This window comes from Phyllostomus discolor, chromosome 5 (assembly GCF_004126475.2).
Source record: "Phyllostomus discolor isolate MPI-MPIP mPhyDis1 chromosome 5, mPhyDis1.pri.v3, whole genome shotgun sequence".
Classification (NCBI taxonomy): domain Eukaryota; kingdom Metazoa; phylum Chordata; class Mammalia; order Chiroptera; family Phyllostomidae; genus Phyllostomus; species Phyllostomus discolor.
Window position 1 is genome coordinate 12,218,211 of NC_040907.2, and position 18,461 is coordinate 12,236,671.

General features: G+C 56.0%; 1 protein-coding gene across 1 annotated transcript in view; it reads left to right on the top strand.

Annotated features, from left to right (window-relative positions):
- VWA5B1 (von Willebrand factor A domain containing 5B1) overlaps positions 1–14,725 on the top strand; it is a 38,895-nt gene extending 24,170 nt beyond the window's left edge. The window contains 12 exon segments of the mRNA XM_028513810.2: positions 2,802–3,003; positions 3,484–3,798; positions 5,786–5,923; positions 9,058–9,189; positions 11,370–11,444; positions 12,046–12,075; positions 12,078–12,114; positions 12,650–12,767; positions 14,218–14,301; positions 14,304–14,501; positions 14,503–14,649; positions 14,651–14,725. Coding sequence (XP_028369611.2) covers positions 2,802–3,003; positions 3,484–3,798; positions 5,786–5,923; positions 9,058–9,189; positions 11,370–11,444; positions 12,046–12,075; positions 12,078–12,114; positions 12,650–12,767; positions 14,218–14,301; positions 14,304–14,501; positions 14,503–14,649; positions 14,651–14,725 — 1,551 coding nt within the window.
- The last annotated feature ends 3,736 nt before the right edge of the window (positions 14,726–18,461 follow it).

Genomic DNA, 18,461 nt, shown 5'->3' on the forward strand with positions numbered 1-18,461 from the left:
TGGGCTTACCTGCACGGCTTAGCCCGTTTCCTGAAAACGGGCTGCAGGCAGCTGTGTCACGGTCCCTCTGTGGTTCCCTAGCAGCAGCCTGTGACCCACCCCCCACCACCTCCATCCCTCCCTGCCCCCACAGACACATAAGACTCTGTGCTCCTCAGTGGCCAACACCGCCACCTGGTCCCTAAGGCCCTTCTCTGTCCTTAACGAGGGATGCAGTTGGGAGATGCTGACCTTGGAGTCAGGCAGACTCTGCTCCTCAACGCTGTTACTGAGCCTCTCTGAGCCCCAGTTTCTTCATCCAGTAAATGGGGAGAACAGCTCGTGCAGATGGTCGAGCTAATAGCCATCAGCAGGTGTTTACTGGGAGCCAACCATGAGCGGAGGACTCTTGCAGGCACGGGGTGACAAGAGGTCAAGTACCTGGTGCCGTGCCTGGCACACAGTAGTTGTTCTTTTACGTGCAGCCCTACTTGGTGCGAGCTTTGGGCAGCTTGGATTTTCTTTCCTCCTTCCTGCCCGTCTTTGCTCATCGCTGCCCCATCCCCTGCTCGGCTCCTTCCCCGGTCTGCTTCTCCCCAGCACACCTGTACAGACGCACACGCACTTGCGTGCATATGGGCACATGCTCCCGGCAGCCTCGGCTGCATGAAGGGCCGAGCCTGAGACTGAGCTATCACCATGGAAACTGTAGCAGCTTCTGTTTCTCAGTGTGCTGGTGATGGCGGGGCAAAGGTGGGGGGAATCCCAGTCTCTGATGAGGGAGGTGGGGTTAGGGAATCCCCCCGGACCCAGCCGCCCTGGCTGGGTAGCAGGTCCCACTGCGGCCATCCTGAGAGGGACCAGGCCCTGTCTTCTCCCACACCCTTGTACCGGCCCAGGACCTCAGGCCCGGAGGAGACAGGATGAGCACCTCCACCCCGCCCCAAGGAGCCCCCATCTAATGGGGAGGTATAGTCCCCTTCCCAATAAATATCTGATAAAGACAAAAAAAACCCCACGGTTAACAGTTGGCCTAAAAGAGTGAGAAACACTGTTTTCTGTGTTACACCCAGTCACAGGCTTTGCACTCCCATCTCCTACCGGGCAAAGCACATGTTGCCAGAGACCCAAAATCCACTTTTAGTTAATTTAATATTCTTTAACTACAAAAGTAACACTTCCTCAGAGTTTGCCATAAAAACCCTCGAGCAGTTCAGCTGAGTAGAGAGTGAAAAGAAAAGTACATCTTTCCAGGCCCAGACCCACCTGGTTTTGATTGTTTCCTCCCAGAAACACTACGTGTGCTCACACACACCCGCAACACACGGAGATGCTTTCGATAACCACATACACAGACTTCTCTCCAAATTACTTTTCTAGTGACATCTTAATTCACTTTTTTACATGCGGTAAAATTACTCATTGTGGTGAATAGCTCTATGAGTTTCGACACATAAATAGTCATATAACTATGTCCACAATCAAAATACAGAAGTGTTGTAATTTTTTAAATACGTCATATCGTCCCATGTTAGTTTAAAAAAAAAAAAAAAAAACAACCACCTCTTTCGCTGCAGCGTTGCGTGGTGTTCCAGCACCTGGACGGATGGTAACTTATTTGCCAGCGCTCACTGAAGGACATGCCGAAAGTTTCCGTGCATTCACGAAATCCTTTTCAGTGAACAATACTGCAACAAGTAGAAATACAGAGTGCATGTACATCAATATTTGCACCCCTGTGTATTTCCTCGGGATTCAGTTCCTAGGAGTGGAATTGCTGCGTCAAAGAGCTTGTGCCTCTTTAACACTGGCAGCCAGCACACAGCTACCTTATTCTTGCCCGAGTCTGGGTTGGAGCATGCTCCGCCTACAGAGCATCCGAGACCCTGCCTCCCCACCCAGCCCTCGGGGTGTCATCAAACGCTTACGTATTTGCCGTAATACGTAAGGCAGGGGAAATCACAATTCATTTGAATTTAGATCAGCATTCTAGAAGTTGAGTGTTTTTTCATGGGTTTATTAGCTACTTTTTCTGTGAACTGCCTGTAAATGCCCTCAACCCATTGTTTTATTGAGTTTATTATCTCCACCCCCACCAGTGATTTATAGGAGCATTTTCTTGAAAATGATCTTTGTCATGCATGTTGCAAATATCTTTTCCGGTTTATCCCTTGCCTTTGGGTGTTTTTTATTGTACCAGGACAAGGATAGACGGATTAAATCCACAAAACAGGACAGAGAGACCGGAAATGAAACGGACTGTGCCCGAGAGCTCTGTCAGCACAGAGGGGGGACCCACAAACCCACAGAGCCAACAAAGGCATTGTAGTCACTAAATGGTGCTGGAATTCGCACTGTTCAGAAAATCAAGGAGAAGGCTGGTTTCCATTTCCTTACATAAAAATAAACTTCATCTGAGTCAGAGACTTAAACAAACAAAACAAAACAAAAATCACAAACATTCTACAAGAATTTTTCTAAGGGGAAAGAGCTTTTCAGCATGACATACAAAAAGACAAGGAAAAGGTTAATGTTAAAAACAGCCCCCCCAAAGTTTTAAACTTTATGGCAAAAACAAGTGAGTTTAGAATATTATCCACAGTGTGTGATTTTCCATGGTTTTCCGTGGTTTGGACTCAGCCCGTGGTTGGGATTATTCATGCTGACGTTTCTTGTGGCTGGTGCAGAGTAGGTCGACTGCCCTACCCAAGGACTTGGGTACCACAGGGACCGTCCCCCAGGAGGAGCTGGGTGCCCAGGGAAGGAGCTGTGGCTGGGGTGGCAGTAAGGGGGCCAGCCGCCTCTTCCTCTTGCCCTCCTAGTCCTTCCTGAACAATGGCCTGGACCTGTGCCAGGGCCCCAGACTCCGGGGTCCAGGGGCCCGCAGGCCCTCTCTGCTGCCCCAAGCCTGCCAGCCCTCCCTGCCCTCCGGCCAGGAGACCCAGCCCTGGAGCCCCACGAGAGAGCTGGATCTCGGGTCCAGCGTGAAGCCTGCCTCAGACAGCCACAACCCTGGGGACCTGGGTGAGTGTCCTCAGGGGTCTGACTGGGGTCAGGGAGGACTCATTCATTGGCTGGGGCCTGACTTCAGATGACAGGCCTGGAGGACAGACACCTGTGCCTTTGGGGGGCTGGGGGGAGTCTACTGTGGCCCCTTCCCCTGCTGAGGACCTCACAGCCTCACTCTTCCCCAGTCACCCTGGCTCTGGGGCTGCCTGTGTCCTTCCAGATGCCCTCCCTGCGGCCGCATTTCCCTAAGCAGTGCCCACCCCCATCCTGACTCTTGAGTGCTGGCTATCTGGCAGATGGATCTGCCCTATTCCGGGGAACAAGCCCATGCCACCCCGCCTGTTTTAGAGAAGGAGGGTCACGTTCCCGGGGGGGGGGGGGGTATTCAACTGTACTCGCTTACGGGGGGTCTGTGCCTTGAGAAGGGATGACGCTCCGGGGAGTTGGCCCTGTCCCCCAGCTCAGAGCACGGCCCACTTGTCTCTTCACCCACAGAGCCGTCCCATCATCCATCTGCCTTGGAGACAGAGACGTCCTCGGACTGGGAGCCCCCGGCCGAGTCAGAGGAGCAGGCTAGTACCGGCAGGCCCGCCACTCCAGACCCCGTGCTGGGCAAGGCCGTGGTCAAGGGCCTGCGCGGCAGCCAACTTTTGCAATGGGAAGTGAGCTTCGAGCTGGGGCCTCCCGGCCCTGAGCGGGATGGCGGAGGTGACGCCGACCTTTGGAGTGAGACCTTCCACCACCTGGCGGCCCGCGCCATCATCCGCGACTTCGAGCAGCTGGCAGAGCGCGAGGGCGAGATCGAGCAAGGTGAGCTCTGGGGACCTGCGCCTTCCTCCTCGACCTCCAAGCCCCGCCCTTCTCAAGCCCCGCCCAATGCCCCTCCCCACTAACCCCACCCCGGGGATTGGCCCTCCCCGCTCCAGCCCCACCCTTCTCCCCTCAGTAGAGCCACCCTCCATGCTCCACCACCCCACTGCATCACTGTCTCCAGGTGCCTCCCCTCCCCACAGCACCTTCCTCTAACACAGCCCGGGGCTCCACCCTCTCCTTGATCTGCGCCCATCCCCATTCCTCCAGGAGCTGGTCTCCCGAAACCAGCCCTGGGCTCCTCCAGCTCTCCCACCCCCATCTGGTGATCCATCCTCTCCTCTTCTCCCTCCTTCCCCTCTGTTACCGGTCCCCGCCCCTCCTCACTTTCCAGGCCTTCTCCCTATAGCAGCCTCTGAGACAGAACAATGGGGACAGCCCTATTCCACCCGCCCGGCTCCTCTGGGACCACACCTACCTTCCCACAGAGCCCCACCTAGGCGGTCCACTACTCATTCATTAACGCCACTTACTGAGTGTCGACCAGCCGGGGGCCAGGCTTGGGGCTGAGCCACCCATCCCTGCCCTCATCCAGAGCTTGACACAAACTAGCTGGGAAGCCAATGAGAATCCAATAAGTATACACGCATTAATTGTTCACTAACTGCGTTTGTCCTAAGTGCTATCAAAAAGAAATACAGGCATACAAGAGATTATATAACAAGGAGGGGGGAGCTAATTTAGTTCAGGAATTGGGGCAAACTTTTCTTAAAAAGTGACCCTTGGGACCCTGGTGGAACTCACTTGAAGAATAGACAGATACAGACATAAATAGAGGACATCTCTATTATGTGTTATAGTTTGTGCTTTATGTATACAATATGGTTTATATTTTCCATTTTTTGTATTTTTGTTGCCAATATTTCCAAAATAACAGAAGAAAACCATTGAATCACTGAAGTAGTCATCAGTAGAAGTGATTATTGTGCACACATCAGAAAGACAGCTTGCAAACCGAGAGCCCCCAAACCAAAACACAGAACGAGGCTCAGGGGAATACCGTCAGAAAGCAGCTTACACAGTGAGGAGGCAGTGGCAATGCATTCTCCATGGTGATCGGTGATAATATTGGGATTTCAGTGGAATATTCAATTGAATGTTTTCAGTGGTTACCTTATATTAACCTTGGGAAAGGATTCCAGTTCCAGAGGCAGAAGCAAGAAATGACCCGAGTCAAGTTAGTCTTGCAAAATCAACTCCATTAAATGTTGTTTGTGTGACTGAGCTGGTTTTGTCTGCTCCAGGAGTGTTCCAGGCTGATGTGGGTGTGGTTTGTATTTTAACATTGTATACTATGGTATTTCTCCCCCTGAGCACTTCACCTTGTAGTTTACCAACGGTGTCTGTTTTTGGGTCCGGGGCCCCTCCCACAGCCCCCTGGGAGGTGGCAAGCCCCAGCGACCACCAGCCTGTTGGGTGGAAAGAGCTTGGGCCTTGGAAACAGACTGTCCTAAGTCCTGGTCTCAGCTCCCTCACTCACTCACTGTGTGACCCTGTGCTCGCCACCGCCCCTCTCTGGTTTTCCACCTTCTCTGCAAAACTGTCCCCGTGGGCCCGACCACTGGCACCCACTCAGCCGGGGGGCCTGCAGCAAGGGTCTCACCAGAAAATAGAAAATACAGACCATACAGAGGGTTTTTTTAATAACACTAGTTATTTAAGGGAAGTAATGCCTGTTTATTCTTAGATGTCTTACCTCTTTTACATTAAAATGTCCTTACTTTATGAAATGATAATGGAGAATAATAATCTTGGGGGTTTTTTTAATGTCCTTCATTGGCACGTTGGCAACCCCCTGATCGGAAGGACTTATTTAATCCTAAAGAGGGGGACCACTGGTCGGTCTAGCCTGCCTTCCAGCTTCCAGGGCCTCTGTGTCAGAGAGAACTTGGAGTCCACACAGTGACTCCAGCCCCTCCCTCCGCAGGGTCCAGCCGCCGCTACCAGGCGAGCGCCGTGCACACCAGCAGGGCCTGCAACATCATCAGCAAGTACACGGCCTTCGTGCCCGTGGACGTGAGCAAGAGGCGCTACCTGCCCACCGTGGTGGCCTACCCCAGCTCCGGTAAGGCGGATGGGCAGCCAGGGCACTCCTGCAGCCCGGTAAGCACCCATGGGCTGGAGGAGGGGGCTGGGACATAACGGAGCCCAGAGCTACAGGAAGGAGTACAAGGAGCAGCCTGGGAGCAAAAAAGCCCTCCGTGGACGGTGTAGCCCCCACGGGCTCGTGAGCCTCCTCCCACAGCCCTGCAGAAGGCTATGGAACTGCCCCACTCCCTCCTTCCCACCAGATACATGGGACTTCACTGAGTGTTTCCAATGAGGCAATGATATGTGCTCACCATGGGAAATTCCAAAATATAGAAGGACATAAAATAGATAAACGTGACTGCAAGTGACAGCAATCCAGAAATGAGTACTAATTACCTCCCTGGGTGACCGTCCTTCCAGGCGTCTCTCTACAGATATCTGCACGTAGAGCAATCAAAACACATAATGTGCATGAATTGGAGCATACCAGCGTGTGCCGTATCCTGTGAAATACGGGCGCGGAAAGTATCTTTCAACAATGGTGAATCCGCATCGTCATGCTAACAGCTGCAGCATCTCCCACTGCAGGGAACACCATCCTCGCGATAGTTAGACACACACACACACACACACACACACACACGGAGTCTGGCACAAATAACACCCCTTTTATTACAAAATCTTTTATTACAAAATCATAAGCATGTAAATATGCAACATCACAATATCACACTCAAGCACCCCACATGACGCAGTAGGTGAAATGTTCAAATTAAAACTATAAATTATTACACCCATATTATTACCCTACCAACCACACTCAAGCAGGCCTTACTTCTGCAGACTATTATAAATAGATATAGATATAGATATAATTATATAGATGTGTAGATACGATCGTTGAATCCTCAGAACAGCTCTGCAAAGTAGATTCTGTTACCCCCATTCTAAAGATGGGTCAACAGAGGCAGAGGGGGTTAAGTATCTTGTCCAAGACCACACAGCAGTAAGGGACGGCAACAGGCTTCTCACCCCAGGGACCCGGCTCCGGAGTCCGTGCCCACCCCTGTTCTCCACTGCCTCTTTTTTTTTAAAGATTTTATTTATTTATTTTTAGAGAGGGAAGGGAGGGAGAAAGAGAGAGAGAGAAACATCCATGTGCAGTTGCTGGGGGTCATGGTCTACAACCCAGGCATGGACCCTGACTGGGAATCGAACCTGCGACACTTCTGTTCGCAGCCCACGCTCAATCCACTGAGCTATGCCAGCCAGGGCTCCACTGCCTCTTAAGGCCTATCAGAATCTATTGGACCAGCCCCCCCATTATTAAACCTTCACTTTATTCCCTTTTAATGATTGTAAATGGTGCTGCAAAGGACATCTTTGTGCACCAGTTTGGTTGTCTGTCCAGGTAACCAATGAGCTCTCAGGAGAAAGATTGCAGATCCGTTGCCCATTTATAACTGTGCCGTTTGTTGGCAAACAGGCCCAGCTCCAAAGGTTGCTCTGACACCCACCCTCGCCAACACTGTGTGTGGTTTATCTTTCTAAACCCTGCCGGTCTGACAGGTGGGGAGAGAATCTGGGGGATTTCGTTTTTAGGGTTTTTTGTGAGATGTTTTTTACATGTTTGTGAACTACCTGAATTATATTTTCCTGTCCTTTGTAGCCTTTCTCTTTCCCTTCCTTCCTTCCTCCTTCCTTCCTTCCTTCCTTCCTTCCTTCTTCTTTCTTTCTTTCTTTCTTTCTTTCTTTCTTTCTTTCTTTCTTTCTTTCTTTCTTTCTTTCTTTCTTTCTTCCTCTCTCCCTCCCTCCCTCCCTCCCTCCTTTCTCTCTCTCTCTCTCTCTCTCTCTCTTTCTTCTTTCTCTTTGTTTAAGCAGACCTCCTGGAGGAACTGTGCTTGGACACAAAGTGTTCCTTCCCTTATTCCTCCTGTGCCCTTCACTCTTTTCATTTATAATCATCACTGTTCTCATCTGAGGCTCCAGCCAGCAGCCAGGCTGCTGCTCTGGTGGCCCGTCTCTCATTCCCTGGGCACTGTGTCGCTCTCAGTGACGTGCCTATTCGGGACATCTGTCCCTCCCACCCATCTCCGACCACGCTCCCAGCGTCTGTAGCCACAGTCCGGGAGGTTCGGGGACCTGGCATCTATCTCAGCCCAAGGCCACCATCCCCTGAGGTCTGGACCAGCCTTCCCAAAGCGTGCCCCAGGAAACCAGAGCCCTGTTCCCCATCCCATTAATGGCCGTTCAGCACAAAAATAAGAAAGACCGGATCAGGAACAAACATTTGGGAATCACTAAATTAGCCCCAGCTGGTGTGGCTCAGTGGGTGGGGTATCATCCCACAAACCAGAAGGTCACCAGTTCGGTTCCCTGTCCACGCACATGCCTGGGTCGCAGGCTCAGTCCCTGATTGGGGCGCGTGCAGAAGGCCGATATTTTTCTCCCTCTCTTTCTCCCTCCCTCCCCCTCTCTAAAATAAAAAATAAAACTAATTTTTTAAAAAAACAGTAACCACGGAACTAAAGAAATAAAGCTCCAAACTGTCCTTCCAGCAGAACTTCCCGGGGCTTTGGGGTGTTATACACACCAGGAGGCTGAGAGCGGGAAACTTCCTCCACGTGCATTTCCCAGCTGAACCCTTCATGTTTAATACATAGCCCGGACTAGTGTTCCTCTAGCCTGGGGTTTCCCAAACCACATCTGGGTGCTGCGGCTTCACCTCTCTTCCATCCTCCCCCGTTGGTGCCGCCCCGGGCCATCAGGGGCCCGCTGAGGCAGGGGAGAGGGGACCCAGGTCTCTGAGACGGCAGGCTGGGAAAGAGGGAAAACCAGCCTGTGAACTACCTAGAAAACACTGCTGCTGTCTGAATGTTACCTCAGCAGCAGTGTGTACCTGGCAAGGGAGGTGTTAGTATCCTCATTTTCCAGATATGGAAACCGAGTCTCAGCGTGGTTAGCACCCTACCCGGCTACTAAAAGATGGGGCTGGGGTTCCAATCCAGGCCATTCTGGCTGCAGAGCTCACGGCCATGCCTGTGCCATGCCTTCCTCTCTTTGGAATAATGACAGACTGAAACCAGACTCCTTCCTGCCAGCCCCGGGGAGGAGGCAAAGGGTGGGCCCAGCTGCACCCAGCTGACCCCGTCTCCTATCCTCCTGAAGGTGCCACGTCTCGGATGGTCGGCTCTCGGGTCCTGACCCAGCAGTGGCGGGGCAGCTCTGCGGCCTTCGGACGGTCCCAGACCTTGCTTGGGGAAGACTTGGCGGCCGGACATGGCAAATTTCAGAACCTGAGTAAGAGCCACCTGGGCTGTGTTCTGGAGCCCGAGCTCCCAAGTCACGGCTTCCTCGTGTCCAAGGCCAAGAGGCTCTGAGTGGGCCCTTGCAGGGCCAGGGCAAGGCCAGGCCCCCAGGTTCCCTGGGGTCTGACAGGAGCAGAGGGCGCAGCACGCCCGAGCACGCCGCCCCCCACACAGCAGTGCTGGGAGAGTCTCCTGGAGCCGGAGAGCAGCTCGGCCTCCCTGCCCACGTGCCCACACCATCCCTTCACCTCTGCCCTTTGAAGGGCCGCCCACCCCAGGGCCTATTCCCTGCCTCTGACCTCTGCGTCCTCCCAGGCCCCAGATGCCAGGGAACCTAATCAATAGGGGGAAAGCGAAGAGCAGAGAGGCAGGCCCATCTGGCTGGGTCCTCCCATCTGCCTCGTTCAGGATTCCCAAGCTTCCCTTCCGCCCTCACTGACCCCATGGTTGGGTCCTTGAAGATCCACCACGATTTGACCTTTTGGTGACTCTGCACTCATTCCCAGGGTGGCTTTAGCTCTGTGTGTCCTGCATGTCTGCGTGTCTCTCCGTCCCTCTAAGGGCAGCCTCGCTGCTGCGCTCATCCTAACCCCTTCCGTCGTGCCCCAGTGCGGACCGTGATGCCCTCCTCCTTCCTGCCGTCTGTGTGCGTGGGGAGGGAGGACGCCAGAGGTCCCACCGGGCCACAAGCCCAGACACCAGACCCTAACACATTTTTTTACCGGGTGGACTAGAAAGTTCTTGCAGACATCGTTGGCCAAGAAAGAACAGCAGGTGAGCGGGCAGAGGAGCTCTTTAGAATGCACGTGCTCTGCCAGCTCTCTGGTTCCCTCGGAGCCTCCAAACCTGGGGACCCTGCCCCTGCCCCTGCGCCACGCCGAGCCTCCGGTCTAGAGGAAACGGCTTTTATTTCTCCGTAGCTCGGCGCTCGATGGCCACAGCTTCCAACAAAATCACAAATTCCTTCTTTTCGGTTGCCTTCTGACTCAGACCCAAGTGTCTGTGACTGCTGGGCTGCTGCCCGACCCCAAACCCTTTCCCTGCCCACGGGTGACAGTGGCCCACACTGCTGAGAGTTCCCTGGGTGCTGGCCCCTGTCCCAGTTATCTGTGGCGCCTCACAATCGTCTGAGATGGTTTCTTTATTGTCCCCATAAGAGAGGAGGAAACTGATGCTCAGAGAGGGGAAGTGACTCACGCAAGGTCACACAGCTGACACATCGTAGAGCCAAGACTTGAACGGTGTCTGGCTCCAGAGCCCAGGAGGTTAACCACCATGCTATTTGCCCCCCGCACCCCCGGTTGCCTCAAACACGCAGTCACTAGTTCACCCCAAGCTGCCCCACCCTACCCTGAGCACCCAATGATAACCAGAGCTTCTGGCTTTCACGGAGCTGCTGACAGCCTCACAGGGTCCCAGGGCTTGTATGAACATATTTGTGCACGAAGATTTTCCATGATTCGTTTTGTTCTTTTATAGCATATTCTCCATCACTCTCTATCTCCTGAAAGAACAATCCTAAGAATAATCACCCTGATTACCCATTTTGCACTACGTGCAATTATTGCTCCCATTTTACAGATGGGAAAACTGAGGCATGGAGCCTTCTGACAAGTCACTGCCATGTTCTGGTGCCTCCTAGGGAGCCGGCACAAGCCCCTCTTCAGGGAGGCACAGACCTGGTGCCTCATGCCCACCTCTTCCCCGACCCCCAACTCCCACTCTCAGCCCCTGACCTGCTCCTACTTCCCTGATGGGTCTGTAGCTCAGGGTTTTACTGAGTACATACTATGAGCCAAGCCCGAAGCAGTATCCCTGTATCTGTATCAACTCATTGAAGCCTTACAACAACACTGTGAGATGGATACTATTCTCCCTCATTCACAATCAAAACATAACAAAGTTAGTAAGTTTGCCGGGGTCACACAGCTAGTCAGTGGGGAGTTGGGAGTGGAACCCGGGCGTTCTGACTCTTATGGCGAAGCAATGGTGGTATCTTTGGGCGGAGACCCATCCAAGTATGGAAGGAACCCCCGACCTTGCTCTCCCAGCCCACCCCGCCCCCTTAGTTCTGTAAACTCAGCCATCAGTCTCCTGGCAGGGAGGGCGGGATGGGAGGTGGGGAAGGGAGAGGCAGGGCAGCCAAGGCCTCACCGGCGTTCCCGGTTGCAGGAGCGGAGGACAGCCCCACCGCGCCCTTCAGCGAGACCACATTCCCAGGCCGTGAGAAGTCCATGGCTTCCGAAGGTACGTGGACAGTCAGCCAGCTCTCTCCTCAATGAAGGTGGTGGTGGTGGTGCCTGATCCTTGGGTCGAGAGAGTGTCTTAGCCCAACAACGTCCTTGGTGGTTCATTTATTCTTCCAAGCGACCCTGTGCAAGATCAATAGGAACACCACCAATTTAAAGATGAGGAAACGAGACTCAGAGAGGTAAAGTGACTTGCCCGAGGTCACACAGCCAGTCAGTGACACAGCGGGGCCTAGAATCAGGCCTCCCAATTCTAGCTGAAGGACCATTCAAACCCCTCACTCCGCCTAGAATCCTCTAGCAACGTGCCCCTAGCAACTCAGGGACGAGGCGGGGGATGTGAAGCTGCCACCGCACCCATAGGTGACCTTCCAGAAGATGCCTGAGGCCACCCGCCCAGGGAACTTGGAGGCCTGTTTTTCTCACACACGCACCCGTGGATTTCACCCCTCCCATGCCCAGTGGGTCAGAAACAGCCCAGCAGCCCAGTGTCCGTGGGCCCGCCCCGCCCTCTCTGGGCCTCTGTTTCCCCAGCCAGGCAGCGAGCAGTTGGACAGGGTCCTCTGTCCGGCAACAACTCTCATTCTGTGGCTCTCCAGGTCCCCTGCTCAGTCTGGCCACCAACACCCTTTCTCCTTGAAGACCCCCGAGACTCTGTTTGGATCCAGGTAGGCGGGATTTCCGCCGGGGTTGCACTCCACCTCCACCCATTTTCCCAGGGGCTCTCTCTCCCTGGCGTGGAAGGCCAAGGGCAGGCCCAGCCTGACATTTAGACACAAATGAATCACCCGAATCGTGCCTAGAAGGCCCCCATCCAGAGGTATCTCTGTCTTCCAGGATCCCACTGCAGAAGGCCCCCTCACCCTCTTTGTGGCTCATCTCCCCCAGTGTGGTCTCTGTGCAAATGCCACTCCCGGGGAGGGCCAGCATGAGGCACTCTGACCATAGGCCGAACGAACACACCCTCTCGACCGAGGGCCACAAACGGACGCCGGCCTGGGGCTCGCCCGGGCCCCCACCAATTCACTGAGCTGGGCCTCAGTTTCCCCAGCTGTCACATGAGGAGAGTGGAGGAAGCCCCCTGTCAGATCCTGCTGGCCTCCCTCCCAGAGGCTGCTGCGTGAGCACTGAGGGGGGTGGGGGGATGACCCAGGACACCACTGGGGTGGCCCTGGCCAGTCTTTTCTGGCTCTACCCACACAGGTTGAACCTCAGAAAGTCCAGGCTGCTGACGCGGGCAGCCAAGGGCTTCCTGAGCCAGCCGCAGACCAGGCTCCAGAGTCGGTTGCCGGGCAGCCAGAGCCTCAACTACATCCCACTGGTGAGTGCTCGGGCCCCAGCCAGTCCGCCAGGGGCCAGCCTGCGAGCCTCCTCCCGCCCGCCCCCTCGGCAAGGGGAAGGAGACCTGGACCTTCCCACCCACGTGGTCAGCAGGGCAGAGGGTTTGCGGGAGTCCCTTCCCCGGAAGCTAGGAGTGTGGCTAGCAGCCAGCCCCAGCATCATGACAATTCTTTGCAATCTGCTACCTTTTTAAAATTCATGGGGGTTTTATATGTTACTCCACCATCTACGTGCATCTGTTTTTCACTACATAAAAATATGCCTTGAAATGACTCTCAGGTGAGTAACATTAACACCCCAGGGGCACGCGCTCTGTTTAGCAAGTGGCTTTGCAGACGCTCCCGCATGCTGTGGCAGGGTGAGAGGCCCAGGTCCGGAGTGGAAGTCTCTGAGTCGAGGAGCCAGGGAGTATGGCCCGTGCCACCTCTGGGGCCATCGGGGCATGGGGAGCAGAGGATGCTGGGAGGAGGGGCCGAAGGCCTGGGCCTCGCTGCACGGCTCCTGTCCCAGCACCCCCCGAGCACACCGGGCCTTTCCCAAAATGCCCGCAACAGGGCACTAGGCGTGTGTGCACTCAACAAGGGTTTGTTGAGCCGGGCACAGCACTAGACAACCTTGAACTAGATGAACATTGCCCCTGAGCTCATGGCACTAAGTATCTAGTGGGACACAGACAAGGAACCAGGCAATTCTGCTCCTGGGTGCTGTGACAGGAGAGCTCGGGTGTGGGGGGACAGGCTGAGGTGGGCGGGGGGCCCTTCCCCAGGCTCATGGTCAGGGAGGAAGGGAGCACGGCTTCCTGGCTGAGTGACAGCTGACGGCCTAGCAGGGAGGGGAGCCCTTGGGGGCTCGAGAGTGGGCTTTGAGAGGACAATCAAGGATGAACCAGTGCTTTGGGAAGCATAGTTCGGGCTCATCCCAAGGGGAAATTGAAGCCACTGAACCGATGGCCTCCGAAGAGTGGCAGGACCCACGTCTTGCAAAGAGCCCTGCGGCTGCAGGAAAGACGGGAGGGCGTGGGACAGGGGAGGAGAGCAGAGGCAGGGGCAACACGAGGAGCATGGTGGCAGGCTGCGGAGGTGGTCAGAGAGCAGACCTGCTGGGACTTGGACACTGACGGGCGTGAGGAGAGCCAAGAGGGGGCGGGCTGCCCAGAGCCTGCTTGATGGCAGAGGACGGTCCCAGCGGCCGATGGGCCTGCCCCGCATGAGAGGCAGGCTTGGAGCGAAGATGCTGAGCTGGACGGGAGAGGGGTCCGTCTGAAGTACCTGTGGGATAAAGGATGGAGGTGCTCCGTCGGCCTGGGTACCCGCAGGCCCCCCAGGGAGGTGGGGAGCTCAGTGGTGGGCTATGGGGACCGGACTTCTGCATTGCCTGGGCTCCATGGGCTCAAAAGTTTGAGGCCCACTGAGGGGCTCTCCCACCCACAGGTGTCCCTGCAGCTGGCGTCCGGAGCCTTCCTGTTCAACCAAGCCTTCTGTGAGGCCAATCAAATCACCATGGACCAAGCTCAAGTGGAAGTCACCCCTTCACCTGTCAACGAGTGTCCCTCACGGCCCGCCCACCGAGACCAAAGACCCCAGTCCCCAGCTGTGCGCCAGCCCCTCCCTCGGCACCCCTCTTGTGAGACCTCTCCCCGGAGCCTGCGGCGGAGGACAAGGCGGCAGGGAGTTTAGGGGTATGGTAGAAACACACGGGGAAGCTGTGGGCCACGGCTGGTGGCGCTGGCGTGGATGGAGCACAGCTCAGCATCCTACTTTGTGGAGTGGGAGCTGGTGGCAGCCAAGGCCAGCTCGTGGCTGGAGCAGCAGGAGGTGCCGAGGGCCGCACGCGGGGCACAGCTCAAGGCTGCCGCCCTCCAGCCTGTTCGTGCTACTGCGGCACTGGGACGAGAGCCTGGAGTTCAATATGCTCTGCTACAACCCAAATTACGTGTAGTCGGGGGAGGGGGGGCTGGGCCGGGGAGGAGGGGAGGGCACCGCCTGGGCCTGGTGGCGGGGACTTTGGAAAGCTGTAGCCAATATAGTGGTTGCTAGAAAGAGCCCTGAACTTGCCGTCGGGAGGCCTGAATCAGTCCCAACTTTGCTCCCAACTAGCTGTGCCCACTTAAGGCCAGACAGCGCCCCCTGTCTGGGCCTCAGTTTCCCCACTTGTAAAATCAGTGGGTGAGGCGAGACAGTTGGGCTAGATACCTAGAAAGTCAAAGGTTCCTTTCTGCCTGGACAGGTGGGCTGCTGTGGGGTTACTGCCCCCAGGGGTAGAGAGGGAATCCAACTTAAACCTGAGTTCCCGCTGCATGAGGATCACGTGGGCAATGCCCCACTCACGCGAGAGAGTGCAGGAGCAAGCCCGAGAACTGCAAGGAACCAGGCCTACAAGCTTGCAGCCAGGCACCGGAGACCACCTCCGCCTGCTGCATTGTGGGATAGGCTCTGGTGTCTCCATGGTGACCGTCCAGGACCCCTAAATCCCGCTCCAAACCAGCTGGAAAACCACCCTTCCCAGCACTTTACAGAAGAGTCACCCCGGGCCTTGTCTTTCAGCTTGGAAGCCCTCCGTCCGTTTAGTGCTGGCAGACGGATTATTTGTGACCTCCTGGCTGAGAGGAGGTGCTGAGCAGGACAACGGGGAGGCCTCCTGCAAGCCGAGGTGTTCGAACTAAGGGGCTGTCTGTGCAAAAACAGTCCCCAAAGAATAGACGGAGTCACAGAAGTCGGTGGAAAAGCAGACGGCACCTCCAATAATTTCCACCGTCAGGAATTGCGTAATGCAGACTCACTCTGTCCACTTGAGCCACGGGGCTAGGGAGGCACCCTGTGCCCACTGCATTCTGGGACAGGGGGGCGCTGTCCGGCCAGGTCACTCTGTGCAGGACAGGGCTCTTCTTTGCACCAGAGAAGCATGCTCAGCTGCAGTATGTTTGGGGCGGCGGCTTCCGCCAGGAGATGTGATTTATTCAATGAAATGAACGACTTTTTGAAGAAGCTTCACGACTGAGAGGCCCCGGGACCTCCCCCTCGCAGGCCTACCTCGAGATGCCACGTGGTGACATCTGTGTTGCAGCCTCAGACGCCCTCCTGGCTGCTGCCCTGTGACCTTTGCCCCACAGAGTCCCCTGGAGGTGGGGTCTGGACCTCAGCAAGGAAGCCACCAGCTTGGACCCCCAGGACGAATCCACATACCCCCTCAACACACCCCTCTCGAAGGCCTTGAGCTCACCTCACCGAGCAGTCCCGTCAGGCCTCACGGCCCTGGCACAAAACTCCCTACTTCTGGGACATCAGGAAGTCCCCACGGATCACACCGCCCCGTGGGGAGGACCTGTGGACTCGAGTGCAAGTCTCGGCCTCACGAAGACAAAAGGCTTCGGCGGGAGTGGAGGGAGAGCAGGGGCCCAGCAGGGGTCCTGGAGAAAAGGCCACCCCCATAGGGGTGGTGCCTGGCCCCTGAACAGCCTGCCCTCCGTGCAGAGGCCTGCCTGGCCTCCTGCCAGCTGCACCAGCCCCTCCTAGGCTCTCACCAGAAGCTGGGGATCCACCCCAAGGTGGGGGGGGGGCAGGGCAGGAGACTGGACAGGGAACCAAGGCCCCCACCACCGCCGGCAGGACAGGATGCCTGGGTGCGGGTTGGCTCAAAGTCGGTACCACCGAGAGAGACAAGAGCTTTAGGCTGTCTTGCTGAAGGCATTGACCAGGCGTGAGGACAGCCTCATCATCTCCCTATGCACCTGCTCCTCGGCACCCCCCAAATACCACTTCTGCAGCTAGGCAGCCGGCAGCCCCAGCTCTGGAGTAAGGAGGGAGGGGCGTGGCATTCCCTTCTTGGCCCCCCGTGAATGGGAAAGACTGTCGGGCTGACAGCTAAAATGCTGGCAATAGTTTGGGCAACTGGCATCCCCTCCCTAGGTGCCCAGAGCTGGGGGCTCCCCCCTGCCTTGACTTTCCAGATTCTCTGCCTCTGAGCTGTTTTCCTCTTAGTGACCATGGACTTGCTTTAATTGTCTGGCTGCGACCTTGAACAAGTCACATGTGCTTTCTGGGCTCTCTTTCCTTCTCTAACACAGCCAGGTTGGGCTGGGCTGTTCCAGTCTCTGGATTAACCTGATTCTGGGTCTCCAGACTCAGTGTAGACAATGACTGGGGGGGGGGGAAGTCAAGGTGGCTTGGCACCCGCCCGGTGCGGAACACGACACCTGGAGGGAGTAACCGAGAAGCCCATCAGGGCTGTGGGCACACCACCGCCCCCCTCCTACAGAGAACACCCTCAGACCCCACCCAGCAGCGGCGGCTAGAGCTCTGGACAACTGCTGATGGATGAACTACTCACCTCCGTCCCCCCGGCTCCCCTGCCCAGCACCTAAAGGTGCAGAGGAACAAATTCTCCTTGATTTCAAATGACCCAAGGGCCTTTGAGGGACACCTGGACGAGAGGACATGTTTGTAAGAACTTCGGTGACCGTAGCAATGGCAAACCATTTCAGGAACGTGTCCCCAGGATGGCCAAGTAGAAGAAGAGGGACTGGCTTCGAGGAAAAGATAAGAACCTTAGGGATTAGCGCCCACACCAGAGCCAGAGTGGTTCCAAAGGTTCTCAAGCAGGGGGAAACCGTCGCCCCTAGAACCGGGATTGATTGGATTAATCTGGACTCCTCGTTAAACTAGGCCTTGCTTTCTGGGTCATGCACAGGGACCTGATGCCCTGCTGGCCGAAGACTCAGGAGAGTGCAAATGCCGAGCAGCACGTCCGACAGAGGTGGAGAAACCTCGGTGGGAGAAACCGTGGTCGGAGAGCTGGGGGGTCCAGTGTTGGTCCAGACTCCATCACCAGCGTGCTGTGTGACTTCCGGCCAGTCGCTTGCTCTTCTGGGCCCCGTTTCATCTTTACAGAATGGTGAGGTTACACTAGAGCAGCGCTTCCAACACCATTCTTTGGGGTGAGCATTAGCGATTTGTAGGAAATTGTCCCTCGAGCAGATATGTTGGGGAATCACTAGGAAACATTTCTTTGGGTCAGGATGACCTGGCATCCCAAGGAGCGTGTCCTGTCAGTCTCTGATACTTGACTCAGAAGGCCACTCTCCCCTGGTTATCCAGCCCCGAGAAAATGCCGGTCTGGGTCTCCCTGAGTGCTCCTCTGACATTCAAAAGCGTTGGCGAGCGCCTTGCTGCGTGCCAGGCACGCTGGCGGGCCTAGCGAATGCCTCAGGGCGTCTCCCGCCCCGCCGCCGCAGCGGTGGTAAGCACCTGAAGAATGTCTGTTGCCAGGCGCATGTGTCTCGAACTGGACTGGCCTTGGCCCCGACCCGTGGTCTTGCCCCCGCAGGGTGGCCTCGGCCCACGCTGCGGAGGCACCCTGCAACCCTGACGGCCAGCCCCCGAGCGCTCTGACACTCAGCAACTGGCGAGCGAAGCTGACCCCAGTGGAATGTGCGGCTGAACAGCCAGAGCTCCTGCTGGGGGCCGCTCGTCCAGGCGGAGCGGGAAGTCCCTGCAACTGAGTGCCTCGAGGGTCCAACCTCCCGCCTCTGTGCAGAGGCACGGTCCTCCCTCTGAGACCGCTCAGCTGAGGAGGCCAACTCCAGACCCTGGGAGAGCGGCACCGGCTTCCAGTGGCCCTTGTGGGTCCCCAGCTGTCCCCTGCCCGTGGACAAAACAAATGACACCTACTGTCCCCC